Source organism: Salmo salar, chromosome ssa21 (genome assembly GCF_905237065.1).
Source record: "Salmo salar chromosome ssa21, Ssal_v3.1, whole genome shotgun sequence".
NCBI classification, from domain to species: domain Eukaryota; kingdom Metazoa; phylum Chordata; class Actinopteri; order Salmoniformes; family Salmonidae; genus Salmo; species Salmo salar.
The window spans coordinates 15,524,469-15,544,840 of NC_059462.1; the positions used below are offsets into that span (position 1 = coordinate 15,524,469).

The 20,372-nt window shown below is 42.6% G+C and overlaps 1 protein-coding gene across 2 annotated transcripts in view; it reads left to right on the plus strand.

Moving 5' to 3' along the window:
• Positions 1 to 20,372, plus strand: part of scn1laa (sodium channel, voltage-gated, type I-like, alpha) — a 41,690-nt gene that overhangs the window by 11,564 nt on the left and 9,754 nt on the right. The window contains exons 6-18 of one of the 2 annotated variants that reach the window (XM_045704499.1): positions 205 to 296; positions 2,479 to 2,742; positions 3,235 to 3,298; positions 3,509 to 3,650; positions 6,926 to 7,132; positions 7,915 to 8,190; positions 10,919 to 11,257; positions 11,807 to 11,939; positions 12,055 to 12,293; positions 12,402 to 12,575; positions 12,708 to 13,064; positions 13,184 to 13,681; positions 20,198 to 20,330. In XM_045704499.1, the coding sequence (XP_045560455.1) occupies positions 205 to 296; positions 2,479 to 2,742; positions 3,235 to 3,298; positions 3,509 to 3,650; positions 6,926 to 7,132; positions 7,915 to 8,190; positions 10,919 to 11,257; positions 11,807 to 11,939; positions 12,055 to 12,293; positions 12,402 to 12,575; positions 12,708 to 13,064; positions 13,184 to 13,681; positions 20,198 to 20,330 (2,918 nt within the window). The remainder of the gene's footprint in view (positions 1 to 204; positions 297 to 2,478; positions 2,743 to 3,234; positions 3,299 to 3,508; positions 3,651 to 6,925; positions 7,133 to 7,914; positions 8,191 to 10,918; positions 11,258 to 11,806; positions 11,940 to 12,054; positions 12,294 to 12,401; positions 12,576 to 12,707; positions 13,065 to 13,183; positions 13,682 to 20,197; positions 20,331 to 20,372) is intronic. The other variant, XM_045704498.1, reaches the window with a different exon arrangement.

A 20,372-nucleotide genomic window follows, 5' to 3' on the forward strand; every position in this document is an offset into this window, starting at 1 on the left:
ATGTAACAGAGTTTGTAAAACTAGGCAATGTTTCAGCTCTTCGCACTTTCAGAGTACTGAGAGCTTTGAAAACTATTTCAGTTATCCCAGGTAAGGAGTGCCTGCTGCCAGCTGTCAGCCAGCCCCTTCCTTGTGTGATGTTTCCTCCGACTGCTCTTTGTTGTCCTGTCATGGCGTCTGTATGCGACTTCCCTTTTATTACAGATATGTCACATCGTTTGTGGACCTGGGCAATGTGTCAGCACTGAGAACGTTCAGGGTTCTCCGAGCACTGAAAACTATATCGGTCATCCCAGGTGAGAGCCAGGTTAAGGGACAAGGTTTCGGGGCCAAAGGGTGGTACTGTACTACTCACTCCATCAAAGTTTAAGGGTTACTTCACCTTTACGCTTTTCTTTAGGTTTGCCTCTCATGCTGCCAGTAAAAGCAGGAATCTGAAGCAGTTCATTTAAAATGGAAAGGATTTCTTGCTTTTAGACGATTTTATTTATTGATTTGTTTATTTTTATTGAACAGCCTCGGGGGTCTAGTCGATTTTGTTTGCATGAGACTTTGTTTAAATCCAGCTTTAATTGTGTTTGTGGTGCTGTCCAGCTCTTCTCTCCTTCCTTCGCTGTTTGGGATGGTTGCTTGTCAGTGTTCTCCCTGACTGGTGTTTGTCTTCATTCAACTGTTCTTGTTCAGTGAAGACAGACTGTGTTTTGGTCTGGTAAGGGTGGGTCATATGTCAGAGCTGATTGTGATGTATGCCCTTTCTCACAGACATGCATGCTTTTGTTATTATACTCTACGACATGTTTTCTGATCCAAACTCTTGGTAGGGTGTATAACACACAGGTATAATATCTACTACAACATATGTCAATTTGTGGCCAGAACTGCCTGGCCATTATAACAACTATGCTCCTCAGCTTATTTGTTTTTATAATCAACCGTAGAGCATTCAGGGACTTCATTTGAAGCTACATTGTGTGCTATAAACATATTACCGGGATTTGGATCTTAGTCAGAAAATATGATGTGCTTGTCATGTCTCATATAATTCTAGTGGAGAAAATAACATTATATAACTGATTAAACATTCTTAGGGTGTAAGACCACCAATTGAGACAGTAGAATGTGTCACTGCGCTGCCAGCGTACCATTCTTTGACAATTGAGGAGTTTCTTTCAAAAACACTATATATCCATTTTCAAAAATGTTGGTAAATTCGCTTTTATTGTTTAAGAGCGTATGACAGAGGTTGGTGTTTTTTTCACTCTCTAATCATGGCATGGGGTTGTTCAGTGACAGACATGTATTTGTTTAAAATCTATCGCTTGATGGTTTCATTTTAGAGAGACAAATAATCATGTTTTTTTTTGCAAATCGCTATACACTAAGTGTACAAAACATTAAGGACACCTGCTCTTTCCATGACATAGACTGACCAGGTGAACCCAAGTGAAAGCTATGATCCCTTATTGATGTCGCTTGTTAAATCCACTTCAATCAGTGTAGATGAAGGGGAGAAGACATGTTAAAGAAGGATTTTAAAGCCTTGAAACAATTGAGACATTGATTGTGTATGGGTGCCATTCAGAGGGTGAATGGGCAAGGCACAAGATTTAAGTGCCTTTGAACAGAGTATGGTAGTAGGTGCCAGGCGCACCAGTTTGTGTCAAGAACTGCAAAGCTGCTGAGTTTTTCACGCTAAACAGTTTCCCGTGTATATCAACAATGCTCCACCACCCAAAGGACATCCAGCCTACTTGACACAACTTTGGGAAGCATTGGAGTCAACATGTGCCAGCATCCCTATGGAACGCTTTTGACACCTTGTAGAGTCCACGCCCTGACGAATTGAGGCTGTTCTGAGGGCAAAAGGGGGAGAGGGGGTGCAACTCAATATTAAGAAGATGTCCTTAATGTTTTGTACACTCAGTGTATATCCGCCTCACTCTCAGAGAAATAAGTAGAACTGCTAGGTTTTACACAGTCCAATGTAACAAATAACATTTTTTTTTTAATTAAGGACTGTACAAATGATACATTTGTGACATCAATATAAAACAAATCAATACAGTTATATTGATCAGTTAAATTGATCTTAAGATAGCTATGTGAGACAACCACATACAGTCAAATACACTGTATACAAACATTCCATTCCAGCTAAACAATGGAAATACAGCGTTTAGAAAAATAAAATACATTTTAATACACGTCTAAAATCTATGAATAAAAAAATCTGAGAACAGTCATATTTTACACACACATTAAGCAATCATTTCTAGTGAAAAAACACAAAATGAAAAATGTGTGGATTTAGCGTTTTGGGACACATCCACACTGTTTCTTTTTTTTATAAACATATGAGCAACAGAGATGACGTTTCATGCTGTGATGTTAACATTGCATACAAATGACACTTCTTCTTTGCATACACTGTATAAGACTCCTATGCGAATAACAGTGAGGTTCTGTCGTGTCCTGCAGGCCTGAAGACCATTGTGGGAGCGCTGATCCAGTCAGTGAAGAAACTGTCCGATGTGATGATCCTCACTGTATTCTGCCTAAGTGTCTTTGCCCTGGTAGGGCTGCAGCTGTTTATGGGCAATTTAAGAAACAAATGTTTAAGGATCCCTCTTAACTCAACCGACCTCTTGAATGATACATTGGACTTTAATGGGAAGGAGTATAATGATGCGGACTTTAACGAGATCATCCCGTTCAACTGGACCAATTACACTAATAATCCTGGTAAGCATGTTTCTTTTGGCTCTAGACAGCCATTGGAGGGTGAAAGCCATGCTAGTAACCACGGACCACAGTGAGTGAGTCACAGCTCATTGCTAATAGCCAAACAAGCAGCCCTGGCTGAAGAGCGTAATGTAAAATGACAGGAATGGCAGAGAGGGGTTTGTAAGAGCTTCTGGTGGGAAGTAGTGTGGCGGTTAATCATAACACTGTCGGTTTGTGGATGATACTAGTGGCATGTTTAGCTTGTCAACACGGAGGGCATTGAGTCACCACCCAAGTGGGGAAAATGGCACCTGGATGGCCATGACACTAGGACCCGGGCAGCCATGGGGTCAAAGGGGAGACAATAGATAAGAGAAAAGGAAAGTGCTTTTCATTACTAAAGCTTTGAACTGTTCACTAGTTACAATGCTGTGATGATGGAGGTGAGAATGAAAATCATTTCTCTTTTTTGCAGTTGACAAAAGATTGACTTGTCTCTTTTTCCTGTAGATAATTATTACTACCTCCCAGGTAAAAGGGATGCTTTGCTTTGTGGAAATGGCAGTGGTGCTGGGTAAGATTGAGCCCACATTACTACCTTTGTGTCTGATTGTCAGGATGCACTATTGATTGTGCTTGCGTTTTGTTTGTGTGTGTGCGTACCTGCGTGTGGTCGTGCATGTCTTTGTGCGTTAACATCAAAATAGACTTCACAGGATATTGGGAATGCAGTGATGGTGATTCTGATTCTGTTTGAGTTTCCCAGGCTTGTTGTTTGTTGTAGGCTGTGTCCAGAGGGATTCTGGTGCATCAAAGCGGGCCGGAACCCAGACTACGGCTACACCAGCTTTGACACGTTCAGCTGGGCCTTCCTGTCTCTGTTCAGACTGATGACTCAGGACTACTGGGAGAACCTCTACCAGCAGGTCTGTCTCATAGAGATGTACTAGAGAGCTCATCTCCTGTCTTTGCAATGGCCGCTTTTTGTGACAGCTTGGCCAGTGCCATTGAGGGCTATCTCCATTTTAAAGTAGTCCATGTCTTCCTCTTTTACTTCTATGAGTGTATTGGTAGTTTGTACATAGACTGAATAGGTGCATACCACTTACTGTGCTGGAGTGTATCATCTGAACAGGTATAAAGCCAAGGTTGGTGATTAACTGCCACCTGTAATTGTGGAATGTTTGCTCAGGAGTATAATTCATTGGCTTACCTCTTCCGCTGACCAGGATGGAATTCTGTGATCGTTCGTTAACCCATAGCAAGTCCCACCATGTTGACTACTTCAAAATGGTGAAAGCTCTCATTGGAAGCCTGGTGGAACCAGACTGATTGCCATTCTTTACAGAATTCTGAAGGCAGCGATCAGGCTGGTTCCTCAAACCTACCTCAAAAGGCTTTGGGCCAAGTGCGCCCTCTATCCCAACTCTATGGTCTGTCTGCATTATGACGTGATACTGGGGGGCTGTTTTTACAGGCAAAGGGACTGCTAGCGTTGTCGTTGCATTGGACAGACCCATTTGTGCCAGCTTCTGTGCTCAGTGGAGTTCCCTGTGTTCTTGTGCTTCTGACTGCACCTGTGAGGAACACTACGGGCTCTAATTTTGTCTGGCGTTAAACCAACGCAGTTGTCAAATGCACGCTTGTTTGCAATTTTAACCTGTTAAAGCCGGCACTCTTCTATTTTCAAATCATATGCCAGGATTGGTCTTTTACCTGTCTTAAATGAGCTTGTATGTGCTGAGGTGGGAGGGTTGGCATTATCTAAGGTGTGTCCTTAAAAACGTGCGTCAAAGTGCCAATTTTAGTATGCGCTGCTTGCGATATTTAAGACCAACCGAATACTGGATTTAGCGGTAACGCGGTTGGTTATGGCATGGATTTTAACAATGGAAGCAAAGCCTATCCAGCTGTGACACACAGTGCCCATATGCACATGGAGCAAGTGAGATGTGCTTTTTGTGCCCGTAAACCTCGTATTTAGAAACGTGAAAAACAAATGTTTTTTTCCCCATTTCGTTTCATTTCATTAAAAACCAAGCATACACAGTACAATTGCAAGAGTTAATTCAACTCATATGGAGTCGAATTTAACATGTTGGTGTTTATATGATCCAACCCCCATTTTGTCTGAAAACTACTCTTGTCATGGTGTTGATATTTCTGGAGTTAAAACGACACTAAATGGATTAACAATCAACTCCATCAGAGTACATTTCTCTTTCGGATTTACTTCCTTTGAGTAATAAGGGTGTACAGCCTTATTTGAATATTTCTTAATGTGTCACATTATGGTAGTTTGCAATGTAATATCTCTGTTAGATCCAATTTGGAGGAAGATATTCGGCACTTTCACATCACCCCTAACTTGCATTCAGAACACCTGGCAGAGTAGGGAAGACAATACAGTCCATGGAGACTACCTACGTCAAACTGGAACAACTCTCACTAACAGTTGCTATGAATCCAACCACTTCCAGATTGGATTCGTTTAGAAAAAAAATGTATGTTTCTGATCTTATCTTAGTGTAGCATCAGATAAAAAAAAACTATCAATGTACATATGAAAACACAGGGTCGCCAAAGGGTTTGGGTCGTGAGACCGCTTTGAAATGAATCTTCATCACCAAAGCTTTAGCAGCAAAACAGTGAGCGGACATCCACCTTTTATCTATGTAGGCTAATACGTCGTTATAGCCAGCTTCTGTTTTTATTTAGGAAGTGCATAAAAAAAAAACTCTCCTTGTAGGTTGCATGCCCATAATGCAGCAAAATATTAGATAATCCGGGGACACTCATATTTAGAAAATGTAAGTTGTTTTTCCGTTTCGTTTGATTTCGTTTGATTTATAAAAACTATAACTATAACGAAAGCTCCTTCAACAGCAATGTGTCTGATGTCTTTATAATTCACGAGCAGCCTATCCATAAAAGGATTCTAGTCGCGAGGCTTTTGCCGACATGCTTTTGTATTATTCACAATTCCCATAGGCCTACCTGCAGTGCTCCATTCGGCTTGTATCCATCCCCATTGTCCGGTTACCAGATACGTAACCAGCCTCTTGTCCGGTTACCAGATACGCTCCTCCAAACATAGGCTATTCAAATAGTGCTGTCCTATAATGGCAGGCTACATAATGAGTAGGCTACATCTTGCTTATTGAGAACGTGCCTCGCACATACAACACAATTTACGGGCGACTAGTCATTTTACTTGAGGATAAGTGCGATGCAGAAAGGCCTATACTCATTGAAGCCAATTACAACAATGTTGACTGTCAACACTCCAACCATATTGAGCAACCACTGGATGTTTAAAAAAAATATATATTTACTGTTGCTATCCATTGTTACTGTAACTTATGCTATTTAATAAACCGTAGGATCAATCCACAATGGACTAGGACCAGAATATTCCGTGTCCCCAGCCGAATTGGAGTTGATAACAACGCAAAGACCTGCAGAGCTTGAGCCAAAAGCATGCAGTAAGAAACCATGGAACACCTTGATTGGCCAGTGAGTGGCCAAGCCCTCGTCACACCTACACCACCGCCAGCTATTGCGCTCAAAATAACGACTGTGAAAACAGCAACAATATTTCTGACACACCCTGGACGTATAGCACTGCCGTACGTGCTTTGATTTACCAATGCATTAGGTTTGTTAAAAGAGATCCTGGCCCTTGTTTGTGACATGTTTAACTTGATGGGCACGGTTCTCTTGAAAAGACAAAGAGAGGCATCATTTGCTGTGTGATGAAAATGAGTACATTCTCCCATTACAAAACAGAAGAGATTGCCAGTGGCCTGTTCAAACAACCTCCTAATGGCGGGCAGGTGCGTTTCTGCTCGAGGAAACAAAGATTGGTCGCATCATGACTAAAGCAAAGGCAACATGTCTTTTTGAATGCCTTATTGTCCCTTGAATAGAGAGATCAGCGAAGAATTCTGAGCAAATAAAACAGAACAATACCCCAGATCAGGTGTGCAATATCACAAGGTAAATGTGTATGTTCCAAATTGCTTGTTACGTGAGCACACGTTTTCTGCATGTTTTATCATGGTCCTTTTAGTACTCCACTAGCATCCTCTCAGTAGAGATATGTTATACGAGGTGTAATACGAAGACTGGTGATTTACTTGGAGATATGTTAGAAGAGGTTGTAAGAAATGTGTCATAAGAGGTGTTGCTCCTCTTCCAGACCCTGCGGGCTGCTGGGAAGCCGTATATGATCTTCTTTGTGCTGGTCATCTTCCTGGGCTCCTTCTACCTGATCAACCTGATCCTGGCTGTGGTCGCCATGGCGTACGACGAGCAGAACCAGGCCACCATCGAGGAGGCTCAGAAGAAAGAGGAGGAGTTCCAGGCCATGCTGGAGCAGCTGAGGAGACAGCAGGAGGATGCACAGGTACAGGAGATCTCCCACTTCCACTCTATATGCCACCCGTTTCAGCACACTCATTAATTACAACAACCATGGGATTCCTTTAATAGTCATTTATATTGCTAGTGATATATGAAGAGTTTCATTCCTAAACGCTATATATCCATTTTCAGAAATGTAGGTAAATTACCTTTTGTTGTTTAAAGAAATTATGAAAGAGATGGGTGTGTACAAAATATGATTTCCATGACATAGACTGACCAGGTGAATCCAGATGAAAGCTATGATCCCTTATTGATGTCACCTGTTAAATCAGGTTAAAGAAGGATTTTTAAGTCTTGACACAATTGAGACATGGATTGTGTATGGATGCCATTCAGAGAGTCAATGGGCAAGGCAAAAGATGTATATGCCTTGGAACGGGGTATGGTAGTAGGTGCCAGGTGCACTGGTTTGTATCAAGAACTGCAACGCTGCTGAGTTTTTCACGCTCAGCAGTTTTACACACATATGAAGGCACCCATAAACAATCATTTCTAGTGAAAAGAACACAAATGTGAAAAAATAGTAGATATAGTGTTTTCGAAGTGTACTCTTCATATTCTCATTTATCTTAAACTGAAAATGGCCAAGATTTTTTTAAGTATTCAGATTACAAATGTTCAAAGGTATTCAAAGGTAAATGTATTTTAATCTAAATGTAGAAGGCATTTAATAGCCTATTGTGTCTATTTCTGACTGGTTGCCCTGCTGAGTCATGTGTTGCCCCTGACGACCATAGCTTAGGTGTGTTGATTGGTTTACAGGCGGCGGCAACGGTGATGGCGGCTGAGAGTGGGGAGTTCAGTGAGAGAGGGGACCTCACTGAGACCTCCTCAGAGGCCTCCAAACTCAGCTCCAAGAGCGCCAAAGAGAGGCGCAACAGGCGCAAGAAGAGGAAGCAGAGGGAGGAGGAGAGAGAGGACAATGACAAGTGTCACAGGTCTGAGTCCGAAAGCAGTATGAAAAAGAGTCACTTCCGCTTCTCCATGGATGCCTCTAACCTGCACAACTATGACATGAGCTGTTCAACACCATACCAGGTCAGGATAATTTAACATACTGCTTTAACCTACCTTTACCTTCGGCTATCAAAAGCATGTGTGTTCGCTGTATTGGTGAACTGTTGTGCATGCTACACACTCCTTAGTGAATCTATTCATCTCATCATCATTATTATTTTCGGCATTATCAATATCAACGCTACCCTATCATCTCCATTTTCAGCAGCACCGTCATCTTTCAATTGCATTATCATCGTAATCACTATCCTCCTCATCAGCATCCTCCTCATCAGCAGAGGCAACAGGATTGTGCTTGTCGTCATTATTATCATTATCCTCTTCATCGTGCTCTTGCACATTTCCTTTTATATTGTCCCTGAGGTCATCTTCTAGATCAGGTATTCCCAAACTGGGGTACGCACAATGTCATCGGGGATACGCCAAATAAAAATATGTTTTTTTTCTCTTCACATTTTCAAACAGTACATTTATATTTTCCAACGGGGCTATACATTTGGGTGAGTTTTTTTCCCCGCCTGAGTACCCTTATTTCACTGCCAAAAATAAAATGAAACCATCTACTGTTCAGCGAAATAACAACACAATGTCAAATACAGGTAGACGTGTCAAATAATTAACATCCAATCACGTTAACCGTTACTCTCTCGCGGGAAACCTTCACTCTTGCGCAGACATTTAGAAACGAAACATGACAATTTGAAAAATAAGCCACGGGAGTGTTTTGAGCGAGAATAAAGACGACTTTCGAGTAGTAAGATGTATACAATCAACAGACACCATTAATTAGAAGGGGCTAGAAGCATCTTATATGGTGAGCTACCAAGTGGCTAGGACAGGCAAGCCCCATACTATTGTGGAGGACTTAATTCTTCATGCTGCCACGGATATGGATGGGACAATGCTGGGGGAAAAGGCCAACAAAAACTATACAGACAATGCCTTCATCAAACAACACTGTTTCACAACGCATCGGTGACATGGCAGGAGATGTTTTGAAACAATTACTGCTTCGCATACAAGCCAGTGAATTCTATATGTTACAGCTGGATGAGTCAACAGACGTGGCGGGCCTGGCAGAGCTCCTGGTATATGTCTGTTACATTTATGGGGGGTCAATTAAGGAAGATATCCTCTTCTGCAAACCACTGGAAACCAGGACAAGAGGAGAGGATATTTTTAAAGTACTGAACGTCTTTGTGACATCAAATGGACTTTGGTGGTCAAGATGTGTTGGTATCTGTACTGATGGCGCAAAAGCCATGACAGGGAGACATAGTGGAGTGGTAACTGGCGTGCAAGCAGTTGCTCCCGACGCCACTTGGGTATACTGCAGCATCCACCGAGAGGCTCTTGCTGCCAAGGGATTGCCTGAAAGCTTGAAAGATGTTTTGGGCACTACAGTGAAAATGGTTAACTTTGTTAAATCAAGGCCCCTGAACTCTCGTGTATTTTCTGCTTATGCAATGATATGGGCAGCGACCATGTAACACTTTTACAACATACAGAAAGAAGTATGCTGGTTATCAAGGGGCAAAGTATTGACCCGTTTTTTTTTTAAATTGAGAGACGAGCTTAAAGTTTTCTTTACTGACCATAATTTTCAGTTGTCTGACCGCTTGCATGATGACGAGTTTCTCACATGACTGGCCTATCTGGGTGATGTTTTTTTTCACCTGAATGATCTGAATCTGGGATTACAGGGACACGCCGCAACTATATTCAATGTGCGGGACAAAATTGAGGCTATAATTAAGAAGTTGGAGCTCTTCTCTGTCTTCATTAACAAGGACAACACACAGGTCTTTCCATCATTGTATGATTTTTTGTGTGCAAATGAACTCAAGCTTACGGACAATGTCAAATGTGATATAGCGAAGCACTTGAGTGAGTTGGGTGCGCAATTACGCAGGTACTTTCCCGAAACGGACAACACAAACAACTGGATTCGTTATCCCTTTTATTCCCTGCCTCCAGTCCACTTACCGATATCTGAGCAAGAGAGCCTCATCGAAGTTGCAACAAGCGGTTCTGTGAAAATTGAATTGAATCAGAAGCCACTGCCAGATTTCTGGATAGGGCTGCGCTCAGAGTTTCTTGCCTTGGCAAATCCCACTGTTAAAACACTGATGCCCTTTGCAACCACGTACCTATGTGAGAGTAGATTCTCGGCCCTCACTAGCATGAAAACTAAATACAGGCACAGACTGTGTGTGGAAAATGATTTAAAACTGAGACTCTCTCCAATACAACCCAACATTGCAGAGTCGTGTGCATCCTTTCAAGCACACCCTTCTCATTAACCTGTGGTGAGTTATTCCCCATTTTTGATGAACAAATAAGGTTTTATATGTAAGATGGCTAAATAAAGAGCAACATTATTGATTATTGTTATTATTTGTGCCCTGATCCTATAAGAGCTCTTTGTCACTTCCCACGAGCTGGGTTGTGGCAAAAACTCAAACTCATTCTTATGTATCATATTGTGTGTGTGGCAGGCTTACAATGATGGCAAAAAAACAGTCCGCTGAACCTGGTGCTAGAGGGGGTATGCAGCTGGAGGGTGAATGTTTGAAGGGGTACGGGACTGTAAAAAGTTTGGGAACCACTGCTCTAGATAATCAACATCATTGCATCATCTTCATCACAATCACCCTCTGCAGGACCCATTCTTCCATCTTAAATTACTCCACTTCTCAACCCATGCTTATACCAGTGACGGGCACTGAGGAATGTATTTTTCTCCCAGTCCTTCCTGAGTATCCGCGGACCCCTGTTCTCGTCCAGACGGAACAGCCGGGCTAGCCTCTACAGCTTCCGGGACCGTGCGCGGGACATAGGCTCGGAGAACGACTTTGCCGACGACGAGAACAGCACTTTCGAGGACAACGACAGTCGCCGGGGCTCTCTGTTTGTCCTTCGGCGGAGCGACCGGCGCTCCAGCAACGTGAGCCAGAACAGCATGCCATCACACGTCCTGCTGCCAGCAAATGGGAAGATGCACAGCTCCGTCGACTGCAACGGGGTGGTGTCCCTAGTGGGCGGGGCTTCACTCCCCAAGTCACCTGAGGGACTCCTTCTGCCAGAGGTGACAGTAGATAAGGCCTCTACTGATGACAATGCAAGGAAGTGTAGTTTAGCCTGGATGGCCTAAACCAGTTCTGTTCTGCTGTCTCTAAACCAGTTCTGTTCTGTCTCCGCCTGCCGTGCCTCTACTCTAGCTCTGCTGTGGTCTTGTAGTGTGCATCTTGTTCCTTTCCTTCTCTCTCTTCCTTCTTTCTCTCCTTGACTACCTAAACATTACTTATGGTATATTTACATACAGTTACACACTAAAAATTACATTTTGTTAAAAATAATAAATATAAGGCAGTATAAAGCAAGTTTGGATTTTCATATAGAGTTTTATTTATTCCATATAGATAAAAAACTATTAAAATATTTCTATTGATGTGATTAGAAATACAGTATTTTTTGGTTGAACAGATAATAACTTCCTGGTTAAGAGATTAATTAGCCCTTGAACATGGCCATCTTTGGTGGTTACATTGTGCTGAGATACAGAATATTACTGATGCAATTGGTTTGTGATGATTTATTAATACATTGATAATGCTTCCAAATGATGTAACTCCAGGAAAACACTACGGAGACAGAGTATAGAAAGGCCCGATATGGATCGTACCAGGCCACTATGGACTTCCTGGAAGACCCAGTTGCCAGGCAGAGGGCGCTCAGTGTAGCTAGTGTTATAACCAACACTATGGAAGGTGTGTACAACTATACCATACCCCGTACACCCCCTAGAACAAATAGCATGAATAGACAAAATGAGAACACATTCATAGAACAAATATTTCTCTGTTATTTCTCTATATCTATCAGAACTTGAAGAATCGAGACAGAAGTGCCCTCCTTGCTGGTACAAGTTTGCCAACACCTTCCTCATCTGGGACTGTTGTCCGAAGTGGCTGAGGATCAAGAAAATAGTCAAGATGATCGTGATGGACCCGTTTGTAGACCTAGCTATCACCATATGTATTGTTATGAATACAGTGTTCATGGCTATGGAGCATTACCCAATGTCTGGGGAGTTCAACACCATGCTTTATGTGGGAAACCTGGTACGCAGTCACGCCATTTGTTTTTGCCATATCACTTTAAATCGGCCATTTTAAGCACATGACATGTTAATTACTGTTGTCACTGTTCTTGTGTGTTGTTTTACTCAGGTGTTCACGGGTATTTTCACAGCTGAGATGTGTTTCAAGATTATTGCTTTGGATCCATACATTTATTTTCAGGAAGGCTGGAATATATTTGATGGTATCATTGTCAGTTTGAGCTTGATGGAGCTTGGCTTGGCCAACGTGTCTGGAATGTCTGTCCTCAGATCATTCCGATTGGTAAGAGAATCGACACTCCAGCACTGCATCCAAAATGCTGCATGTTCAGTCAAAAATCACTGTTATAAAAGTAGACTGTCAACATATTGGAATAGAAATGAATATTAATCCCATTCTTATCTTTGTATCCAGCTGAGAGTATTCAAACTGGCTAAGTCTTGGCCCACACTGAACATGCTGATCAAGATCATTGGTAACTCAGTGGGGGCCTTGGGTAATCTCACCCTCGTACTGGCCATCATCGTCTTCATCTTCGCCGTGGTGGGCATGCAGCTTTTTGGGAAGAGCTACAGAGACTGTGTGTGTAAGATCTCTACAGACTGCACACTGCCCCGGTGGCACATGCATGACTTCTTCCACTCCTTCCTGATTGTGTTCCGGGTGCTGTGTGGGGAGTGGATCGAGACCATGTGGGACTGTATGGAGGTGGCTGGTCAGAGCATGTGTCTCATCGTCTTCCTGATGGTCATGGTCATCGGGAACCTAGTGGTACATTTTCAGCTCTACTGTATCTCTGTATGACTGTTAACAACACTGTTAATCCACCGTCAATCAATTACAGTAACTTTAAACCATCAGTTGTGTGTGTGTGTGTGTGTGTGTGGCAGGTCCTGAATCTGTTCCTGGCCTTGCTGCTGAGCTCGTTCAGTGCTGATAACCTGGCGGCCACGGATGATGACAGCGAGATGAACAATCTGACGGTGGCCATAGGCCGCATCCACCAGGGCATCGCCTTCGTCAAGGCCTTGGTACGTCGCTCTTTCCAAAGCATCTGTCTGAGGAAGAAGAAGAGGAGCCTGAACGAGGACAAGACCCTGGATGACCTCCACAAAACCATGGGGACCAACTGGAACTCCAACCACACCACAGTGGACATCATGAAAGAGCCTGAATACATAAAGGATGGCAATGGCGCCACCAGTGGGTTGGGAGTGGGGGTGGGCAGCAATGCAGCAGGGAAGTACATAATGAATGACAACACTGACTATATGCCGTTCATCCACAACGCCAGCCTGACCGTCACGGTGCCTATCGCTGTGGGAGAGTCGGACCTCAACACTGAGGACTTCAGCAGCGATTCCTCGGACATAGAAGAAAGCAAAGAGGTGAGCATGATTCTATGTGGAACAATGTGGAAGTAGTTCACAGTCTGAGATTCTTGTACATAGTTTGAAATCAAGTGATGATCTAGGTTAAGGATTTGAAAAATAGACAGCGATGTTATGAGCTTTAAAAAAGGACAGTGATGTTATGCAAATCTGCTTGTTTGCTGTTGTTTGTCCACGTTATCTAACATAATTACATTACTATCACTCATTAGATATTATTGCACTGATGTAGTATCTGAAAATCAGAGGAGGCTGGTGGGGGGGAACCATAGGAGGACGGACACATTGGAATGTAAAAAATAGAAAGGAGTCAAACATGTGGTTTCCATTCAATACCATTCCATTCATTCCATTACAGCCATTACAATGAGCCCATCCTCCTATAGCTCCTCCCACCAGCCTCCTCTGCTGCAAATTGTGACAGCCAGAGCCAGGTGATGGTCAAATGTAATCATAGTGTGCTTGTTTGTCACATTAGAGCTTATAAAGAGGGGATTTCTGGCCTGCCACACGCTGTTCACTCACTGGGGTGTTAATCAATTGTAGGTTAGGGAGGTAGAACAGCTGCAGTGACTCACATGTACCAGGGAGCTAACATAAACACTCTCAGGGCTGTATTTTAACAAACCTAATGCAATGGTGAGTCTTAGCGCTGGCGGTATAGGTTTGGGGAGGTATCAGAAATATTTTTGGCTGTTTTCACAACTGGAATTAGTAGTAGCTAACGGTGGAGCGAAAGGGTTGGGTTTTGATGAATAAACAAGTTGTAGGTGTGTCAAGGCTTGAACCCTAACTGGCCAATCAGAATGTGCTCCATGGCTAAATATGTGGTTACTTCAAGATGTGTTTTTATGGTCTTTTATGTATTGCGTTGTCATCAACTCCAATTCCAATGTTAGTCCGCTATTGCCTAATTTGTTAAATACTCTACGGAAACAAAATAACAATATGTATATAGGCCTAGCCCATCTTTGCAGTCCACATTGTAACAAGCCTAATTGCATGGCTTCAACATGGAAATATATTGTTCAATTGCATTATGTCTGCCATGTCTGAGCCATGGAATTACCAAAAGTTGTCAAGAAACAATATTAAATTCACTATTGATAAGGCTTCAAAAGAGAGTCAATAATTCTATCAAATTCTAATCAAGACAAAACAGCAACTTGTTTTAAATACTGTAGGTTATGTCTAAATACAGTGACAGGCACCATAATTGCTCCCCGTGTGCATATAATATTAAGGCAACTCAGACAATGGAGGCTTTTACGCACATCCAAACTTTCCACAGAATCTGGACAAAGAACCAATATAAAGAGAATGTCCACTGACCGTTATGCTGTTCCCAAACATAATGCTTTATAAACATTCACACTTCTCCAGAAATAGCAGACGGCTCCTAAATTCAAATCAAATCAAATGTATTTATATAGCCCTTCTTACATCAGCTGATATCTCAAAGTGCTGTACAGAAACCCAGCCTAAAACCCCAAACAGCAAGCAATGCAGGTGTAGAAGCACGGTGGCTAGGAAAAACTCCCTAGAAAGGCCAAAACCTAGGAAGAAACCTAGAGAGGAACCAGGCTATGAGCGGTGGCCAGTCCTCTTCTGGCTGTGCCGGGTGGAGATTACGGGGTGCTCGTACAGGGCAGACTGGGCTGTGCAGGGGCCTGATGGTAGCCGTGCGTAGAGCGGGAGTTGGGTAGCCTGGTCCTCGGAGGCGTACCGGCGACCAGATGCGCTGCGCAGGCATCCTCCTACCAGGTTGGATGCCCGCTCTAGCACGGCACCTGCGAGGGGCTGGAATAACGCGCACCGGACTGTGCGTGCGTATGGGTGAGAGTGCGCTCCTCAGTGAAACATAGCGCTCTCCACCCCATACGCTCCTCCATATAACCACGGGTAGCTGGCTTCCGGCTCTTCTTACGCCTAGCCAAACTACCCATGTGCCCCCCCAAAAAAAATTATTGGGGGTGCCTCTCGTGCTTCTCCCTCAGCGCGTACTTGGCCTCGTACCTCCGTCTCTCTGCCTTGGCTGCCTCAATTTCCCACTGCGGGCGGCGATAATCCTCAGCCTGGTGCCAAGGTCCGGCCCCGTCCAGAACTTCCTCCCAGGTCCACTTCTCCCGCCAGTCCAACTCGAATTCCCTCTGCTCCTTCTTCTGCTGCTTGGTCCTTGAGTGGTGGGTGATTCTGTCACGCTTGTCGTTGGAAATGGAGGACCAAAACGTAGCAGGTACGTGAATGCTCATCTTGATTTTTAATTATCTTCAAAAATGAACATACAAAATAACAAAGAACGAACAATCGACAAAAAACAGTCTGGTAAGGCACAAGGCTATACACAGAATAATCACCCACAAATCACACACAAACACACCCTAATATATGGGACTCTCAATCAAAGGCAGATAGACAACACCTGCCTTCAACTGAGAGTCCCAACCCCAATTAACCAAACATAGAAACACACACACTAGACTAACCATAGAATACAAACACAGACCATCAACCAAAAACCCGGAAATACTAAATCAAACACCCTTTACACAAACACACCACCCCGAACCACATAAAACAAATACCCTCTGCCACGTCCTGACCAAACTACCAAAACAATTAACCTTATACTGGCCAGGACGTGACACAAAGGCATGGATTAATTTTTCTGTGTCATTTTTGGACAGAAAGTTTCTGATTTTTGCAATGTTACGTAGATGGAAAAAAGCTGTCCTTGAAACAGTCTTGATATGTTCTTCAAAAGAGAGATTGCATTGGATGTGAGCTGGACATTCACCATAAAGCCAGGATGGTGAATTCAAAATTGTTATTTGTTACATGCGCCGAATTAGTTTTTTAATCAAATTAAACAAAAAACAAGATGTCCAGTTTTTTTTTCAAACAACAATAGTTGTAAATAGCTTGAGGTCAGAAGCGTGACATCATAAAATCGACAGGATAAAAAAAGACAATGGATTGCTGTTGAACCAGCCTTCGCTATAGCCTACACTCTTAGAAAAAAGGTTCCCAAAAGGGGTTTTCGGTTGTCCCCATAGGAGAACCCTTTTTGATTCCAGGTAGAACCCTTTTGGTTCCAGGATTTTACCTGGAACCAAAATGGTTCTTTCTGGAACCAAAAAGGGTCCTTCAAAGGGTTCTTCTATGGGGACAACCGAAGAACTCTTTTAGGTTCTAGATAGCACCTTTTTTTCTAAGAATGTATAGGCCTAGGTTAAGGGTAGCCTATTGAAGGCTTGGTTTTTAATCATATGAAATGGAAAACAAGCAATTGTTATAGGAAAAGAAATACAAGGGTCACCAGCATTATCTGATCTCTCGTTGCACGAAGGGCATATGGCCCAAAACGGGAGCTGGCTAAAATATTGTAGGCCTAAACAATACATAGATTAAAAGGTGATGTCCGCTCACTGTTTTACTGCTCTCAAACTTGATCTTTTAATAAAGCTTTGATGATTAAGATGTATTTCAAAGCAGTCTCACGAGCCAAACCCTTTAGAGATAGGTTGTGCTTCCATGCCATTACGAACCGCAATAACGCTAAGACCTGTTTTTTTCTGGTCTTAAATCTCTCGATATGCACTGCATGAAATGATCACTTTTTATCCTGGGGACATAAACACTTAGTCCCTCCAAGACCCTTATCACAGTTCTAGATCATTTACAGTATTGATGTCAAAGACAGACATGTAAGTCGGGGACATTTCGCAGATCTCATGTTAGGCTTGGGCCATTAGTGATTACTTTGACATGTTCCTGTAAGACTCCGATGTCTCTACGCCTTTTGGTTTGACTGTCTGGCAAAATGGAGCCAGAGACAAATAGAATATGAATGAGTGGACGAAGACCGATTCAGATATTGGCTGCGGTGTGGTCCTCTATGGATACATTTGCTGTTTCAGATAAGTAGAATGTTCCATTGCCGTGGTCATGCTGGTGCACTTAACCCACGCTACATGGCAAGCCGAGTATGAGCATGTGACATTATGGATCCTTATACCACAAGCCTTTAATGAGGAGAGGCCACAGAGACAAGAGAATCCTCGTCTTCCGATGCCATTATGTGCCATTTAAATCGGGAGTGTTCTGCGGCTACATCCTCTTCTTTAGGGCGCTTTATTTGCATTGAGTTGTAAAAAGTCCCATTTCAGCTCTCACTCTCCCCCAGAACATGGTGCAAATTGAGTGCCAACTGTCAATTAGTATCTATGGTAACATTGCAGTCGTAAAATGTCACTGTGTTACAGTTTTATTTTGCTGATGTTGTTGTACTGTGCTGTTTGTGTTGTTATGGTACTGTAATTACTGTTTCTCGTTTAACGATAATGACTGTTGGAAATTTGGTGAGCTTGTAAATGTACTTTTTGAGATGTTAATATGTGACTAACTTGCTTTGCTTCCGTACAAGGTAGCATGTGGTACAGTAACTTACCACACTTAACCCCATTTGTTATTGCAGCTGTTTCACAGACGCTCTCAAGGTTTTCAATGAGAGGAGACTTGTAAGACCACTTTATTGTACATAACACTAACCATGGACGTTGCCTATTCCATTTTCCAAAAAAGAACAACCTTTTTATTAGATTGATCATCTTTGTTTGTTTCTGCTTGATCATACTTTACTCCCTACTTCATTTTTATATACGTTCAGCAGCCGTTCTGATGCTGCCAACCCTGATAATTTTAAGGCTTCTTTGCAATGGTTTCTTTTTTTTTATGAATGAGCAACACCACCATTTTCATCCACTGATCAACCCATGATTATTATTAGTTTTGTCCCTTTAGTTTGGTTTCGTTTTGGGGGATGTATTTTTCAGCAGCCAGAGATCACCTGGAACTTTACAAATTTGACTTATATGCTGTAGAGTAATGGAAATTGAAGGTCAAAATTTATTGGAGGAATGGCTCACAGCCCAAGCATTTACTATGGCATTTTCATTTGGCAAATATGATCCATAATTGAATGATGAAAGCAGGTGATTACAAATGCTTGTTTTTAAGAGGACCATCATTATTTCAATCAGCTGGGTTTCCAAAATGAATGTTGTTGCTAGTAGGCATACCGTTATTAATGATAGTGCAGGTAAGAATACAGGACATACTACACTCAGAAAAAAAAGAGTTACAAAAGGGTTATTTGGCTGTCCCCATAGAAGAACCCTTTTTGGTTCTAGGTATGCCAAAAGGGTTCTACCTGGAACCGAAATAAGTAAGTTCAAGTCCAAAAGAGGTGCAACTTCTTGAGCTACTAACAGATAGTAGAGTATACTGTATGTGGAAATGAGAAGATATCGTAGTGCCTACAATAGTACCTAAATTGAAGGTCAAACATCTGGATGATTGCAGTAGCTTAGTCAAACGAAGTATTCCCAGCGCATATATCATCGTAGCATGCTTACATCATTCACCATTCTGCATTAGCTGGGTTCCATGACAGCTCAGTGCTACTGTACTCCCCAGAAAGGCATTAACGCAAGTCTGCTCTCAGTTCAAGGCTGTTGGAAGACACACCTAGTAGAAAGATACAAAGTGCTTGAGGAGAGACGTTGAATAAGCTTAATTATTGGAAAAACTGGCACATCTTTGAATATTGCCAACAGTATTAGATGCTTGACATCATTGCATGGGGAGGCTGCTATTCCTTGCAATCCAGCACACCTCTCCTAAAAGCATGACCTATTGGTCACATCCACATGGTTAGCTGATGTTAGTCCTCTAGTTCTTACACTGTATTTGGAAATGTTCTAAGCGCTGAGTTTTCTATTCTATTTTCTATTAATTGTTTCCCCAGTATGATCACATTACTCTCTCAAGTTATCTTGTCTCGGGTGTTTAATGCGTGATCAGGTGGTCCTAATCTGACACTAGCCTGGAATGCGGACTCCTTAATGCCTGTCTTGGTTAAAGTGCACGACACTGTTATATCTGCTGTTAAGCTAATGCAGGCTACCCTCTTTTTGAAATGACTAAGGCTTGTCTACTGCTTAGCAACTGGACATATGTGTTTTCATGTCAATGAGGAAAATGTGAAGGGGAAAAGACCAGTTTGTTTGGGTCAAAAAGTCCTGGACATGAAAATACTGGAGCACACATGTTCTATAATTTAGATCACAGGCTTGGTTCAAACATACACTTTTAGAGAACGCATGCCATATAACTAAAGTGAAATCATTTTTACCTACAGCACTTTATTAAGATACAAAAATATATTTCAATAGTGCTTATGCATGTGTTAGCCTGCAATTTGACTTTCCAAACTATACGTGTCTCATCTTCTATGTCTGTAGGTAATTTTGATTTTGATTCTGCATGAAATGATATACAACTCTAGACAAAGAGACAGACCCTGTGAGCTTACATATGGCAGTACCCTTGCATCACTGGGTGACCCATTGTAATGAGGCTCAGTATGTCAGCTCCCGGGAAGATGCTAGTGTCCCAAGCCCTGTCATGGGTGTGCTGTGCTAATGTTGCCTGGCTTGACTCCCCTTGCAGCAGCTATCTGAAGACCATCCGCTGAGCTCCTCAGAGGGCAGTACAGTGGACATTAGGCCCCCAGGTGAGGGAGTGGGCTCGGTGGACATGGAGCCTGAGGAGTCCATGGAACCTGAAGGCTGCTTCACTGATGGTGAGAGATACAATAGTCTAGGTCTCAGGATGTGGGTATCGT